This window comes from Galeopterus variegatus, unplaced genomic scaffold, assembly GCF_000696425.1.
Source record: "Galeopterus variegatus unplaced genomic scaffold, G_variegatus-3.0.2 Scaffold3398, whole genome shotgun sequence".
In the NCBI taxonomy this organism is placed as follows: domain Eukaryota; kingdom Metazoa; phylum Chordata; class Mammalia; order Dermoptera; family Cynocephalidae; genus Galeopterus; species Galeopterus variegatus.
This window is the reverse complement of record NW_007729509.1, coordinates 134,020-146,199: the sequence shown is the minus strand read 5'-3', so window position 1 is coordinate 146,199 and position 12,180 is coordinate 134,020. Positions and strand designations below refer to the sequence as shown.

At 52.2% G+C, this 12,180-nt stretch overlaps 1 protein-coding gene across 1 annotated transcript; it reads left to right on the top strand.

Annotated features, from left to right (window-relative positions):
• The first annotated feature begins 285 nt into the window (after positions 1-285).
• On the top strand, positions 286-6,129 carry ATP6V0E2 (ATPase, H+ transporting V0 subunit e2). The gene is made up of 4 exons (XM_008584882.1): positions 286-534; positions 1,762-1,809; positions 4,100-4,215; positions 4,681-6,129. The coding sequence occupies exons 1-3, from the start codon at positions 431-433 to the stop codon at positions 4,191-4,193; spliced, it is 246 nt and encodes an 81-aa protein (XP_008583104.1). The 5' UTR covers positions 286-430; the 3' UTR covers positions 4,194-4,215; positions 4,681-6,129.
• The last annotated feature ends 6,051 nt before the right edge of the window (positions 6,130-12,180 follow it).

The following is a 12,180-nucleotide window of genomic DNA, read 5'->3' as shown; positions in this document are numbered from 1 at the left end:
GAACCGGCGCAGCGCGTGACAGGGCAGGAGATGCCCCGGACGCCCTCTGAGGTGGACCCCCAGCTTCCAGGGGTCTTCGGGAGTAACGAAGGAGCGCGAGGTTGACGGTGCGGGCGCCAGGCCGATGCGGACACCCCCAAAACCCCCGTTCCTTCAACCGCGGCGTTTCTCCCGGTCCGCGGCCCCTCTCAGCCAATCAATGAGTGAGTTCCTCGGAAGGCCCGCCCCTTACCCCTGAGTGACAGCGCGCCGGGCCTGCTGCGTTCCGGGGAGCGTGGTCAGGAGACGCGCCTGCGCAGGTCCATCCCAGCAGCTCGGCGGCTCGGGTTCTGCTGCGCATGTTCGGCGCCCACTGCCAGGCAGATACGCACGCCCCTGGAGCACCTGCTGCTCGGCCCTGCATCCCCGCCTGGGCATCCCGCGCCCGGCCATGACGGCGCACTCTTTCGCGCTCCCGGTCATCGTCTTCACCACGTTCTGGGGCCTCATCGGCATCGCCGGGCCCTGGTTCGTGCCGAAGGGACCCAACCGCGGGTAAGGAAGGCGCGCAGGCCGTGCCTCGCTGCGGGCCCCTCCCCTGGCGCCGGGCCCGGCTCGACCCTCCACCCGGGCGGCGACTTCTGCCCTGCAGCGAATGCCGCAATGGGGACGCCAGGCGCCCCGACGCCTCCTCGAGGTCTTTGCACCAGGGCCGCATTAACAGGAACAGGCAGGAGATCAGGGGCAGATATAGAAGGTGACGAGCAGACAGACATTGGAGACCGTTAAGTGTCACTCCCTCCTGCAGTCAGTAAAGGGCATGCATGGGCACCGATGCAGTGTTTCCACTCCTCGCCAGCTCTGAGACCTTGAGCAAATGCCAAGCCTCAGTTTCTTCATAGGTAAAGTGGGATGGTGGCGACCCCTGCCTTATAAGGCTGCTGTGTGGATTGCCCGAAATAATGCTTTTTAAACACCAGTATGTGACACGTTTTATGTATTGGATGATTTTAGCTGGTGTTATTTTTTTGAAGGTCCCCTAGCAGATTTCCGCACCATTCACCAGTTTCTGCATCATATTATCGTGTTATAAAGCACTCTCTTCCTTTGAATACAAGTTCCTCGAGGTCAGAGATTGTCTATTTACCACTGTCTACCCAGTGCCCAGCCAGGGCTGGCCCAAGCCACTTAGTAATGTTGAAAGAAGGGTTCAAGGTCCGGCCTGTGGCTCACTTGGGAGAGTGTGGTGCTGATAACACCAAGTCAAGGGTTCGGATCCCTATATAGGGATGGCCGGTTTGCTCACTGGGTGAGCGTGGTGCTGACAACACCAAGTCAGGTGTTAAGATCCCCTTACCGGTCACCTTTTGGAAAAAAAGAGAAGAAAGAAGGAAAGAAGGGTTCAAGTGCTAATTTCTCCAACTTGAAGTGGTTTAGATTAGAGGTTATGGGCTCAGATTTGGATTAGGTTTAGTTTTGGCTGAAAGCTGCTTGGACCTATGGTGTTGCCTTTGTTCTTAAAGATCTGCAGGGCCCCCGGGGAAGGATTCCTAACTTAACTTGGATGTGGTCCAGGTTGGCCTCCTCATGAGGTGACACAAAGTTTTTATTGTTCATCTTGCAATTCTTACCCTGATTAGACCCCAGCCTCCTGTGTCCAGGTAGCATCAAGAAGGCCAGTGGGAAAAGAGCTGACGCCAGGATCTCTTTCTGTGGTCCTGGCCAGGCTTTCCTGAGGGTGCTAGCCCCAGCCATCCTGTCCTGTGTCTCCTTCTGTTGCAGAGTGATCATCACCATGCTGGTAGCCACTGCTGTCTGCTGTTACCTCTTGTAAGTACTGCTCTCCCCAGCTCACAGTCAGCAAGTTCTTTGTCCCCACTTGTGCCCTCCTCACCCAAGCCTGTTCTTCCCTCTGTCCTGGTAGTGAACACCTCTCGGAAGGCTGGATCTGTAAAACACAGGAGTGGAGTCAGTGTGGAATGGTAAAGACAGCAGTGGGCTGGAAGTTATGAACTCCGGGCTCTGGTTCAGGCTCTGCCACTGATGTGTCACCAGGGCAAGCTTTGTAACACTTGTGGGCCGTAGTTTTCTCACCTGCGAAATGAATGATTTGGGCTGGCTCAGTGCTGTCTGTACCTGACTGGAAATCAGAATCACCTGGAGAGATTGTCCACACTCAGCTTTCGGACTCCACCGTAGACCCAGTAAATCACAACTCTCAAGGTCTGCACTTAGGAATCTGTGTTTATGAGTGCCCCAAGGTGACTGGAATGCAGCCAGCTCAGAACCACTGGGCTGAGCAAGTCTTCACACTTAGGAAAGGTACCCTGGGGATATAGAAAAACATTCCAAGGGATGTGAGTACTTGGACAATGTGAGGGAGTCAGTGTCCAGGTTCTCAATGTTCATATGTTCTCTTTCTAAAACTGCCATTCACCATAGCCATTTCCTCTTTACAGAGGGGGGGAAAAAGACACCCCCTCCCCTCCCCGTCCATCCCTATCCTGCTGTTACATTGCTCCATGTTTAAATCATTCTGACAGCTAAAACAAAGGATCTGGAATTCACACTCTAGTTTTGGGGGAGGCTTCTCTTATTATTAATCAAACTGCTTTAAGCCTGTAGAGTTTCCCATCTTCCTATGTCTTATTCATTCTTTTTATGGGTTCAGCTTGACATAGTTTGGTGTTCTTAATTCAGAGCAATCAAAACAGGGCAGGTAAATAGATGAGATGCTGATTCTTTAAAAGATTACGGAATATTTTTAAAGCAACTGGAATATTTCCCAAGACTGCCAAATTTTCCAAAACACGTAGGACAAAACCCACTTTTTAAAAATTTACTTGACTGATTTCAGATGTGGTGCATGTTATTATAGTTAAAACCTATTTACCTGATTAGGTCATTTATTCCTATTAGTGAATTCTCTCTTATTTTACCTTTTATAATGTTTGATGTTTTCTACTTCCCACTAACAAAAAATAAAACTTGTTAAAAATGATGACTCTTAGATGTTAACTTACATGCATGGGAACACATGGTTTTTAAAAAATTCTCCCTGCACAGAGCATCTCTAAGACCCTCTCTCTAATACTGTTTCTCGGTCCTTCAGGGTTTGGCAGAATGTCCTCATCTGTCCCAGGGAGGGCCTCAGAGGGGCTTGGATTTGATGGCTCAGAGACCAGACATAGAGGATAGTGGCTGGGAGGGTGGGGAAGATGGAGTGTGCACAAGATGTGGGATGATTACAAATACAGGATCAGCATATGGGAAACAGAGAACAGGCTGCAAATGAGATGCATACAGGCAGAAAGGTGGGGCCATTTTAAGAAAATGCCATGCCTAGAAATTGTATTTACAAAATGTATACCTGGACATAATGCTGACATAAAACAGGTAACGATTTCTGATGGCTTCCTGGGCCTTAGGCCCTCCACTGGCTGCTGTGGGGGTTCGTAGGTGAGAAAGATCCATCTTTCCTGCAGAAAGCAAGCACCATTGATGTGGTCACATGAGGCATTCCAATTCAGGCACTTTCAGAGTCTTGGGGCCTACTACTGTGGGCAAGTGAAATTGGGAAGGCTTGTCATGAATGCCAGGGCCAGACAACCACCCAGACCTCCAGTGGCTGATGGCAGTCATGGGCCAGGTCCCTGGAGAAAACACAGAAGGCTCAGCAGCAGACCTGGGCCTGAGATGCTCTGCCCTGTCCGGGGTTGTTCCCTTTTCCTACTCCTAAATGCAGGTGCTTCTGACGTGCCTCCCATCAGGCCAGCCCTGTCTGCTACCAGGTGCCTGGGGATTGGTGATGGGTAAGGGTGCAGCTGACAGCTGCTCCCACAGTGCCCTGGGGGCTGCCTCCCTCTTCCCTGATCCCAGGGTCCAGCCCCAACTCAGGGATCTTACAAATCTACATACAGTGAAATCAAACCCAAACCAAAACCCACAAGCCCCAGACCACCCCTACATCCCCACTGGAGTGTGGCTGGCTCACTCCACAGAACACTGGCCTTGCCATCTGCTGGTCAGTTGCGGCTGCTCAGGGTGTGGCAGAGGCCTTCCCATGGCCGTGAGTGGCCCCTCTGCACCTGGCTCATCCTCACTGTGCTGTCCCTGGCAGCTGGCTCATTGCCATCCTGGCCCAGCTGAACCCACTGTTTGGGCCCCAGCTGAAGAACGAGACCATCTGGTATGTGCGCTTCCTGTGGGAGTGACCACCCACTGCCCTGGCCCCAGGTATGGGGGGACGGTGGGGGAAAGGGGGTGGAGGGGCCTTGCATGGAGGAAGGAGAGGCAGGGACTTAGTACAAGTTCTTTTAGGTATTCAGGCTTTATTTTATTTAGCAGAAAAAAGAGAGACAGGCCAACTTCCTGTCTAGTAGTGTGCTGGCCACCAGAAGGAAACAAAAGTCACAGTCCCATAGTTCCTGTCCTCATGGTGCCTTGTCCTGAGGCACGGCCAGGTGGCCTTGGTTGTGGGCTCACCAGGCCACAGAGGGGACTGCGGAGCATGCGGAGTCTGTCTGAGGGAGGTGCGGCTGGGGCATAGGAGCATGAGGTACCTGCTGGGCAGAGGGAGGTTGAGGCTCAGCTGAGTGACCAGGTCAGGGGCAGGGATGAGGAGGCTCTCCAGGGAGGGGGTGGTGGAGAGTGGGGTCTCCACAGACAGGTGGTGACCCTTTAATGTGCTGTGCTTTTCAGGTGTTCCAGCTTTCTGGATGAACCCGACTCAACTGTCCTCAGCAACCCCTTCATCCCCCCTCACAGTTGTCCTGGTCCCTCTGAGCTCCCCGCTGCTGGCACTCCAGGACCCACACCCCCAGGGCCTGGCTAGTTCTAGCAAGTGTGTCTTCCCAGGCAGCAGGCCCTCGGGGAAAGCCCTGCCCTTCAGAGTCAGGCTGGAGCAGGGGTACCCCGTGGCTCTGAAGTTTTCTCTCCCTCCTAAGTAGATCTCAGCTGAGGAGCTGATACAGATGGGATCTGTCTTTTACAAATGAGGCAGAAGCCAGGACAGCCCAGTCCAGCGAAGGACATGGGTCCTTGTGGAGAAGGGGCATCCAGCCCAGGATGCTCCATGCCCAGGTGGGGTGTCGGGGCCGGGTTAGCCGCTCTGCCACCATCCTGCTGGGAAAGGGAGGCCCTGTCGGGTTATGTCACAGGCCTTGTCCAGCTCTGGCATGGAAGTATTCTTTAATTTTCTGACATATCTAGATGTGAAAGTCCTGAAAATGTTGAAGTAATACAGAAACATTGACACAAGAAAAGCAACAGTAATTTGAGTCAAGATTGAAACCTAGACGTTTGGTATCCTTTGTAGTTATCAAGTCATTTAAATTGGCTTGCTCGGAAAGTTCTGTCTCCTCAGAATATTCTGTTCACCTTCTTCCCCCACTGGGGCTTCCCCTCTGTAGATAGCTCAGCCCGCCTCCCCCCAGAGCCTGTCAGTCTAAGCACAGGGCCCCTGCCTGGGCTGTGCTCCACTGGGCTACAGTGGGGGCATATGTCCAAGCCTCTCGCAGCAGCAGCAGCAGCCAAGGGATGAGCTGGGGGTGAGGAGCGGCAGGTGAAGGTGTGGTGTGAGTGGCACCGCTGGCGCCAGGCCCTCTGGCTCCTGTGGCCAGCAGCAGCCCCCTGCCCCCCGAGCATGCTTGGGTCTGTGCTGGGGGTGGCAAGGGATGGAGGACCAGCAGCCTGAAGCAGAATGTTCACTGGTGTGAAGCGAAACACACAGGGTCAGACCAGAGGGGACCTGGGCACCCTCCAGCCCCGCCCAGCTGTCGGCACTCGTTAAGGCAGAGCTCACCCACCTGGCCTGGTTCCCGAGGAGATCCGTCCACGGGCTTCTGTGGGGAAGATAAGCCATCCTCGCTTACTTATTGACTATTTATTTGGCATTTCTTCCCCTTTCGTGGGCATCACAAGAAGGGCAGTGCGACAGGATGCGTCTCACCCAGACTTCCTGGTCTGGGTTCGCCAGTGAGCTCAGGTTGGGGCCCCCCATGGACATCCCCCCTACAAGCTCCTCTCCTGACCTCACTGCCATTCCTGTGGGTGGAGGGTGGAGGGTGTGACTTGTGCTGAAAACCTGCTTTGTGTCTAATAAATTGTGGTGATGGGAGATGACCATTTGGTGGCTGCTACCCCCACCCACCTGATTTCCATTTCATCCGAGTGGATTTGGGGCACAGGAAAGGGGGCTGGCGCCTGACGCCCTTGGATCTGCAGTTCTGGGACATGGACACTGAGAACTATGTTCTCCTGAGAACTGGAGGAAAATTCGGGCCCCTGCTGACCTCGGGATGCAGCCCAGAACCAAGCTTGGTGGCGAGAGGAGGAAGACCAGGGCTTGTTCAAGTAGAACTTTGACCACAGCTCATCTGTGTCCAGATGACAGAGTGCATGGCCCCTGGGCTTGTGCTATGCACAAGGGCAGGTCCCAGCGTCTCCAGAGCATGGCCTGCCTCGTTCCTATATATCCAAGGGCTCAGCTTCCTGCACAGGCGGGTGGGGAAGTGGGCAGAGGGAACCCAGCACTCCAAAGCCAGGCACTATGGCTTATGGGAAGAGTTGAAAGAAGTTCCACTGTGGGGAGTGGGGGGGTAGGATGGTGGGGTGGCAGTGGGAGGCACACAGAGGAGGGACTGGGAGAAATGAGGCAGAACCAGCCTGCCAAGGGCCTGAAAGCCAGCTGAACTTGGGTCGATCCTAAGAGCCATTGGAAGCCATGAAAGGGTTTTGAAGCAGGGCAGTGACTGTCCCAATTTGATTTCTATCTCTACAGGATGCACAGTGGACAGGGGACAGTTTGGATGCAGGTGAAAGTGAGGACAGGAGAGCGGGAGGGAGTGGAAATGACAGTTTTTTGGCCATGGGGAGAGGGAGGAGGCAGGGCTCCGTCCACTGGTTCTGTGCCTAGGACTTCTTCGGACGGGGAACCCTGGCTGGCTGGGACAGCTCTGATGGAGCACAGAGCAGGAGCAGGTTTGAGGGTCATCATGGGCTGGGCTTTTCTTTTGCCTGCCTCGCTGAGCTGGGTGCGTCCAGGGCATCCCCATGAAAATGTCCAGTAAGTGGTTGGATGGGGGGTTGGAAGGTCAGGAAAGATGTGACCTGAAGATGCAGAGCGAAGTCATCAGTGTAAAATCACTAATGATCCCTGAGGGATGGCATTGCTCAGGGGGCTTCAGAGAGAGAAAATCCTGTAATAGAGCCAGAAAGAATGCCAGAGTTTATGGGGTGGGCAGAGGAAGATGAGCCGGTGAAGGAGGCTGGGAGATGGCAGGAGGAGGGCCAGGTGGGTGTAATGCCAGGGGACCCAGAGGAAGAGTGGTTCAAGAGGAAAGAATGGCCCAGGTATCACATACCCCCACCCCAAGAACTCAAGGTCAGCTGGCAGTTTTGGTGACAGGCAGTGAAGCCAGACTGCAGTAGGCTGAATGGGCAGGTGAGAGGTGAGAAACACAAGTGACAGGTGGTGGGAGGTGAAAAACACAAATGATGGGTGGTGGGGGGTGGGGAACCCCATGGGCCCTCTGAAGCTGGGCCTGGAGAGATGAAAGGGATCCAAACAAGGAGGGGACCTTCTGGGTCAGTTCACCCAGGGCCTGGTGGGTTCTCCCTGAGCTTGGGGGACAAGCCTCCAGCTCCTGCCACTGTCACTCTTGAGCTGAGCCCAGCCTGCTGCACACTCACCCTGGGGCCTCTGGTCTGGGATGCTGAAGATCCTTGTTGGCCCTGGGTTGGTGTCGGAGTGGAGAGAGTGTATTACCAGTGGTTGCTTCCTCCATTTGGTTTCTGTCCTCTGGGTTCTTGGCTTCCTCAGGGCTGGACTGTGGAAGTGTCTTTAGACACTCTCCTGGGCTGTGGGTGTCTGTCACTGAATTCTCACTGTTCCTGGGAGGTGGAGGCCTGGAGAGCTGCTTCCTGCTCTGTGAGCAGCCTCTGGGCTGCTCAGGGCTGGCAGCTCCTTTCCAAGCAGGTTGGCCTTTCCCACGTTTTCCTTCCTTCCTATGCAGCCATTCAGGGAGAGCGGAGAGGGTGCCAAGAGCTCGTGTCCACTCTGGTCCCCCGCAGGATCTGGTCTCCCCACCTTCCTGGTGAGGACTGTGTTCCTATCAGGCTTTCCTTCCATGCCCAAGGCAGGAACCTGTAGGATGATCATGTTTTGTCAAAGGTAAGCAAAGCTGGACATTAGTTAAAGCTATGAAAACGTTTTATTCAGTAACTACTGACAGTGGAGGAGAGAGCTGATTCAGATTTGCACAGAGGTGATGAAGTTTTAAAGAGAGAATGAAGGAGTCGGAAGGGGGCAGTTGGGGGCTCACTCAATCGGAGAAGTGAAAAATTACAAGTGTTATCAGTGTTAATGCAGTCAGGACAGCTGTGTCTGCTAGCTGGCACAATCTCTCATAGAGATTGACGACATTTCAGAGGAATGGCTCCGAGGTCCTTGAGAAAGACACTCTTAGGTTGTAGGAGATACATACCAAAACATCTTAAAGAGACAGAGGAAGGATTTACAAGTGAAAGCTTTTTTGGTAAGTGCTCTAAGAAAGGAGGAGGGGTTGTCTAGAGAAACAGTAAACTTTTCTGACATCTTTGAGCTTTTTCAGACAGGAACTCAAAGGGGGGCTGGGTGGACCCAGAGATGTGGCCTTGGGCTGCCAGAGTCATGCTAGGGTTGGTGCAGTTTCTAAGTGCAGTGGTTTGGGCGCAGACTTCTTTTATAGCTCTCAGTTTCAAGCAAGATCCCCCTTCCCCAGCATGGGAGGCACATTAGTAAACATCAGCCTCTGACACAGGTGCTCAGAGAGCCTACACAAAGCAAAAGATCTCCAAAAATGGGCAGCGGCCAAGAGTAGGGTACCCCTGAACTGTACCAGGTTGCAGAGTGGGAAGCGGACTTGGAGACCACCCTGGGACAGAGGACAAAGCCTATTGAGAAAAGTCAAGGCAGCCAAGGTAAGCAAACGAAGCTGCACACACACAGTGCACACGACAGACAGCAGCACCTGCCTGCAGGAGGGAAAGCTCCAGGAAGACTGCATCCAGTTCCGCAACACCCTGGGAATGCTGGTGTTAGGGATCCCGGCCTCAGAGCAGTGGCTTTGAGTAGGGAGCAGTGGTAAGTCTCCAGAAAATAACGGGATGAAATGTCCTTCGAGGATATTTAGTGATAACATTGGCTAACGTTTATTGAGCAGTTACTAGGTGCCAGGTGCTGCTTGGGGAAGCCAGAGGGCTGGGGTATCCTGCCAACTTTATACTGCCCTGATCCCAGCCTCCCCAAACAATCTTCTGTGACTTTTTCCTACCTCAACATCCCTGAGAGACCTGGCACATTCCAATTTAGAATAGAAATACTCATCGGCGCAGATTCTCAGTGGGGAGAGGGAGGCACTCTTCCTGCTGGCCATAGGTCACCTCTCCTTGCTGAAGCCCCCAGAGCACAGCACTCAGTTAATTGTGGTTGCTTTGAAGAGAAATCAGATCACTGATGATTCTGGAAATGTGAGGAGCCAGAGGGGAAATAGTGTGGGGATGTTCCGAACAGCATTTCTCCTGGTATTCTCCTGATCCGTGTGCCAGAAGTGACCTTCTGTTCGTAAACCTAGGTGTTTCCAGGAACGAAACCAGTTGGCAGCCACCACAGTTTTGCTTGACTTGTAACACCAGAAAAGTGAGGGCAGATGACCAAAGCCCTGTGCTAATTCAGGCCACACTGCAGGTTAACAAATCTAAATAAGAACCACTCCTTGGGGAGATGTTGGTCAGAGGATACAAAATTTCAGCTCGACAAAAGGGAGTTCAGGAGATGTAGTATATGACATGGTGACTGTGGTTAATAACAAGGTATCGTGTACTTGAAGAAAACGATGCACCAAAAAGAAATAAGTATGTGAGGTAATACATATGTTAATTAGCTCAATTTAGCCATTGCACAATGCATACATGTTTCAAAACATCATGTTGGACACCATAAACATACACAATTTTTATTTGTCAACTTAAACAATAAATTAGTTTTTTAAAAAAGAATCACTCAGAATAAGCCATGAAATGCTGGAATGGAAGCCAGGTCAGTTAAGCCAGAGTCTCCAGGACAGGAGCAAGAAAGACTTGGGCTTTTAACGAGCTTTCCACGTGCTTCTCACAGGCAGGCCCAAACAGGTCTAGGGACCAGAGTTTTGGAATCAGTCTGCAGTGGTATTTCTCAGTGTGGAATATGGTTTCTGCCTATAATAGAATGACCTGGAATGCTTGGAAATGCAGGTTCCTGGGCCCCACACCACATCCTACCATAGTAGAATTTCACACATGGGGGTCTAGACTTCACATGTTAAACCAGCTCCCAAGGGTGCTGGTGCTAACTGAGGCCCTCTAGGAAAAGGTTTCCCAGTCTCACCACTATTGACAGTGTGGGCTAGATAATTCTTCAGGGTCTTTGGAAGGTAGCAGGAGGGCACTGTCCTGTGCATGTAGGATGTTTAGCGGCACCTCTGAACTCCACCTACCAGAGGCCAGCAGAACCCCTCTCCCTGCTCCTCGTTGTGACGGCCGGAAGTGTCTCTAGCCATTTTGAAATGTTCCCTGGAGAAGCCAAATCCCCCTCCCCACCCCCCTACCTCTCCCACCCCCCACACACCCACCCTTGGGAATCACTACTGTAGAACCTCAACCCCTCAAGCAATTTCCAAATCTAGTTATCAACCCAGAACCCCTGCAGAAGGAGGTTGGGTAACCCTGAGGGAAGCTGGGACCCTGCACACCCCTCAATGCCCATAAGCCTTTCATCCGGCTCTCCCAGCAGGACCTGGAGCTTCTGACTGGAGACCACATCCGGGGAGGAAGGAAGCACCCAAGCTTTTGAGGATTATTGGGTAGCAAAATGGGCACAACTCCCAGCACCAGGTGGTCCATCCGTAAGCTGGTGGTTCACTGGAGGCCAGGCAAGGCAGGGAGTCTGGCACTGCACCTCGCAGATGTCTCCCTGAAAGGTGTGGGTGGATATGGTTGGGATGGATATTCTCAGAAACCCACAGAACCCCACCTTGGCTCCTTAACCTCAGGATTAAGGGCCATGATAGCAAACAGGAGTCTTCCTCCCTACTGAAAGATCAGTATTTCATCCCCTGGAGAAGGCCTGGGACACACCAGGGTGGTGACGCTTCACCTCCCCATTCCATGTCTCATACAGCAGGAGCCCTGGACTCCTAAGAATTGCTGAGGATTCTGCAACCTTAATCAGTTTGACAAGTGCAGTGGCCTTGCTCTTGGTCAGCAGCAATTGATTCGGCAAACATATTATTCTCTTTCCTTCTACCCAGCCTCTGAGCAGCTGTTCATCTCCACTTAGCAGTTCAGCTCAACTTTGAGGTTGAAAGTGCAGAACCTAGAACTGGAAGCTGGGGCTCAAATTCCAGCTCCACTGGTTATTAGATGAGTGAGTTACTTAATCTTTTTGAGCTTCAGTTTTATTGATGAATTGGACTAATAATGCCTCATCGAGGGTGTGAATATGAACCAAGATAATGGATAAAAGCAGTCAGTACATGCCAGCTATTAATTGCATTATTCTACATATTAACTGTTGAGTTCCGTGCCACACTGTACTCTGCCAGGACCTCAGCATCCTTCCCCTTTTTCATTCCCATCATGGACTCCATGCTGATCCACCCTGGGGAACAGGAAGTGGCAAGCACCCTACGTGCTTTGATATGTGAGACAGGACCTGGGAAATAAATGCTGTGAAAAATACCCAGGCCTATTTATATATCTGTATTTCTGTGTTTCATGCCGATTCTTCATTTATAAATATAGTGTCCTCTCAATAAAAGCACAAATTCTTTGAGGGGTGGAGGAGGAAATAGGTACCATAATTGACATGCTGATTTTAAAGTTCTCAGGGAAAAATAGACATGTAAGAAATAACCAGGGCAGGCTGGTTAGCTCAGTTGGTTAGAACGTGGTGCTGATAACACCAAGGTCAAGGGTTTGGATCCCCGTACTGGTCAGCCACCAAAAAAAAAAAAAAAAAGAAAGAAAGAGATAACCAGTATATTCCTGGAAAACAGGGTATTGAGAGGGATACTAGCACTCTAGCTATTAAAAAGCATGATAAGGGGCCGGCCCAGTGGCGCACTGCTACAAGTGCGCCGCTTGGGAGCGCGGCGGCGCTCCCGCCGAGGGTTCGGATCCCAC

Coding starts and splice junctions, on each gene's coding strand:
- ATP6V0E2 (XM_008584882.1), top strand. CDS start 431: ATGACGGCGCACTCTTTCGCGCTCCCGGTCATCGTCTTCACCACGTTC. Junction 535..1,761: donor CCGAAGGGACCCAACCGCGG/GTAAGGAAGGCG, acceptor CTTCTGTTGCAG/AGTGATCATCACCATGCTGG. Junction 1,810..4,099: donor GCTGTCTGCTGTTACCTCTT/GTAAGTACTGCT, acceptor TGTCCCTGGCAG/CTGGCTCATTGCCATCCTGG.